This window comes from Melopsittacus undulatus, chromosome Z (genome assembly GCF_012275295.1).
Source record: "Melopsittacus undulatus isolate bMelUnd1 chromosome Z, bMelUnd1.mat.Z, whole genome shotgun sequence".
Taxonomy (NCBI): Eukaryota; Metazoa; Chordata; class Aves; order Psittaciformes; family Psittaculidae; genus Melopsittacus; species Melopsittacus undulatus.
In genome coordinates, this window is record NC_047557.1 from 49,728,299 (window position 1) to 49,729,914 (window position 1,616).

The window sequence follows — 1,616 nt, forward strand, 5'->3', positions numbered from 1 at the left end:
CTCTTTAACTTGGAGGAGACTGAGGGGTGACCTCATCAGTGTTTACAAATATGTAAAGGGTGGGTGTCAGGGGATGGAGCTAGGTTTCTTTCAGTGATATTCAGTGATAGGACAAGGGGCAATGGGTGTAAACTGGAGCATAGGAGGTTCCATGTGAACATCAGGAAGAGCTTCTTTACTGTAAGAGTGACAGAGCACTGGAACAGGTTGCCCAGGGAGGTTGTGGAGTCTCCTACATTGGAGATATTCAAGGCCCACCTGGACAAGTTCCTGTGTGATGTACTCTAGGTTACCCTGCTCTTGCAGGGAGGTTGGACTAGATGGTCTTTTGAGGTCCCTTCCAACCCTTGGGATTCTGTGATTTGGTTTTTGTGGTTTTTTTTTTTCTTTATCAGAGTTATAAATAAGCCTATATACTTCTACGTCTCTAAACAGGAGCATAGTCAAACTGGCCTTTCTCCAGTCCATCAGGTCCCTCAGCCCAGGTTGAGGTTGGCATACTCCTGTAGGGGTCGAGGAGAATTCGGAAGCAGCGAGCAATGAGGATTCCCAAGAAAATAAATAATAAATTTACAAAGGCAAACATTGTTTTCTGTTCCAGGGTCATGCTGGAATTTGGTATCATGTTCCCAGATGGCACAAAAGTGACAGTGAATACCTCTCCATCCATCATCAAGAGAAGGTGAAATGAATAATCCCACAGTTGCCTTCTTTTCATCATAATTTTCTGAGGTCAGAGTAGAAACCACTTAGATGCACTCTGCTATCTGTAGGGCAAAGGGGAAGCAATGTTAATTGCAAATAGCCCTTTTGTTTGTTTACTTCAATACAACTTTCTCATAATGGAGAAAAATTAGATGGAAAAGAACTTGACAGCAGGGTCTGCTTGCCTCTGTGTCATATTTGAGACAGGTTAGAAATCCTGCAGTGTTCTGTTGGTAGTACAGAATCCAGCCACAAATCTTAATTGTCACCCAACCAGCGCTGGCAGTAACCTCTCTCTAACCTACCATGTAATTTGGACTGGAGTAGAACGTTTCTTTCCTACAAGGAGAAAAATGATGGGTTTAACCACAGTGGGTAGCACAGAGAAAAGACAAATTTCAAGCCTTGCTGCAGGACAGGCAAACTGTAGTTGATGCTACTTTAAGGTGGGTGAGAGGAGTCTGAAAAACACATGTAGTTATGGTTTTACACAATGACCAAAAATGTTTTGAGATACGATGGACCAGGACCCACTGCAAACCAACAAAATATACATGTCCCATGACAGAAAGCAGCAATCATTCAATGCCTGAAAACACTGCAGCACTGATAAAGAAAAGCCATAAATAATTTGTGTTTCAGAGATTTAGAAAGGCAGCTTGAAGCAAGTCAAGTAGAAATTTATCTCAAGGGCAAATGTTTCTAAATGTTTTCTGTCTTAAAATCAGAATCGGGTTTACAAACACAGTTAGCAAGAAAATGGTTTTATGTTAGCAGCTCTGCCATATCAAGAGAAATGCCAGGATTTGGGATTTGTTCCTAGACAGCAGCGCATATGCTGTGCTACTTCCTGCCTGGCACATCTGCTCCCTTGACTGTCTATCTGGGTGTCTGTCTGCCATTATTTCCTC

At 42.4% G+C, this 1,616-nt stretch overlaps 1 protein-coding gene across 1 annotated transcript; it reads right to left on the bottom strand.

Moving 5' to 3' along the window:
* Nucleotides 1-427: 427 nt before the first annotated feature.
* Nucleotides 428-721, bottom strand: CTXN3 (cortexin 3). Its single transcript, XM_005155065.1, has one exon. It carries the CDS (start codon nucleotides 719-721, stop codon nucleotides 428-430), a length of 294 nt encoding a protein of 97 aa, XP_005155122.1.
* Between the last annotated feature and the right edge of the window lie 895 nt (nucleotides 722-1,616).

What these genes read in the sequence shown, in the direction of transcription:
- CTXN3 (XM_005155065.1), bottom strand. Translation starts at nt 721, where the DNA reads ATGATGAAAAGAAGGCAACTGTGGGATTATTCATTTCACCTTCTCTTG.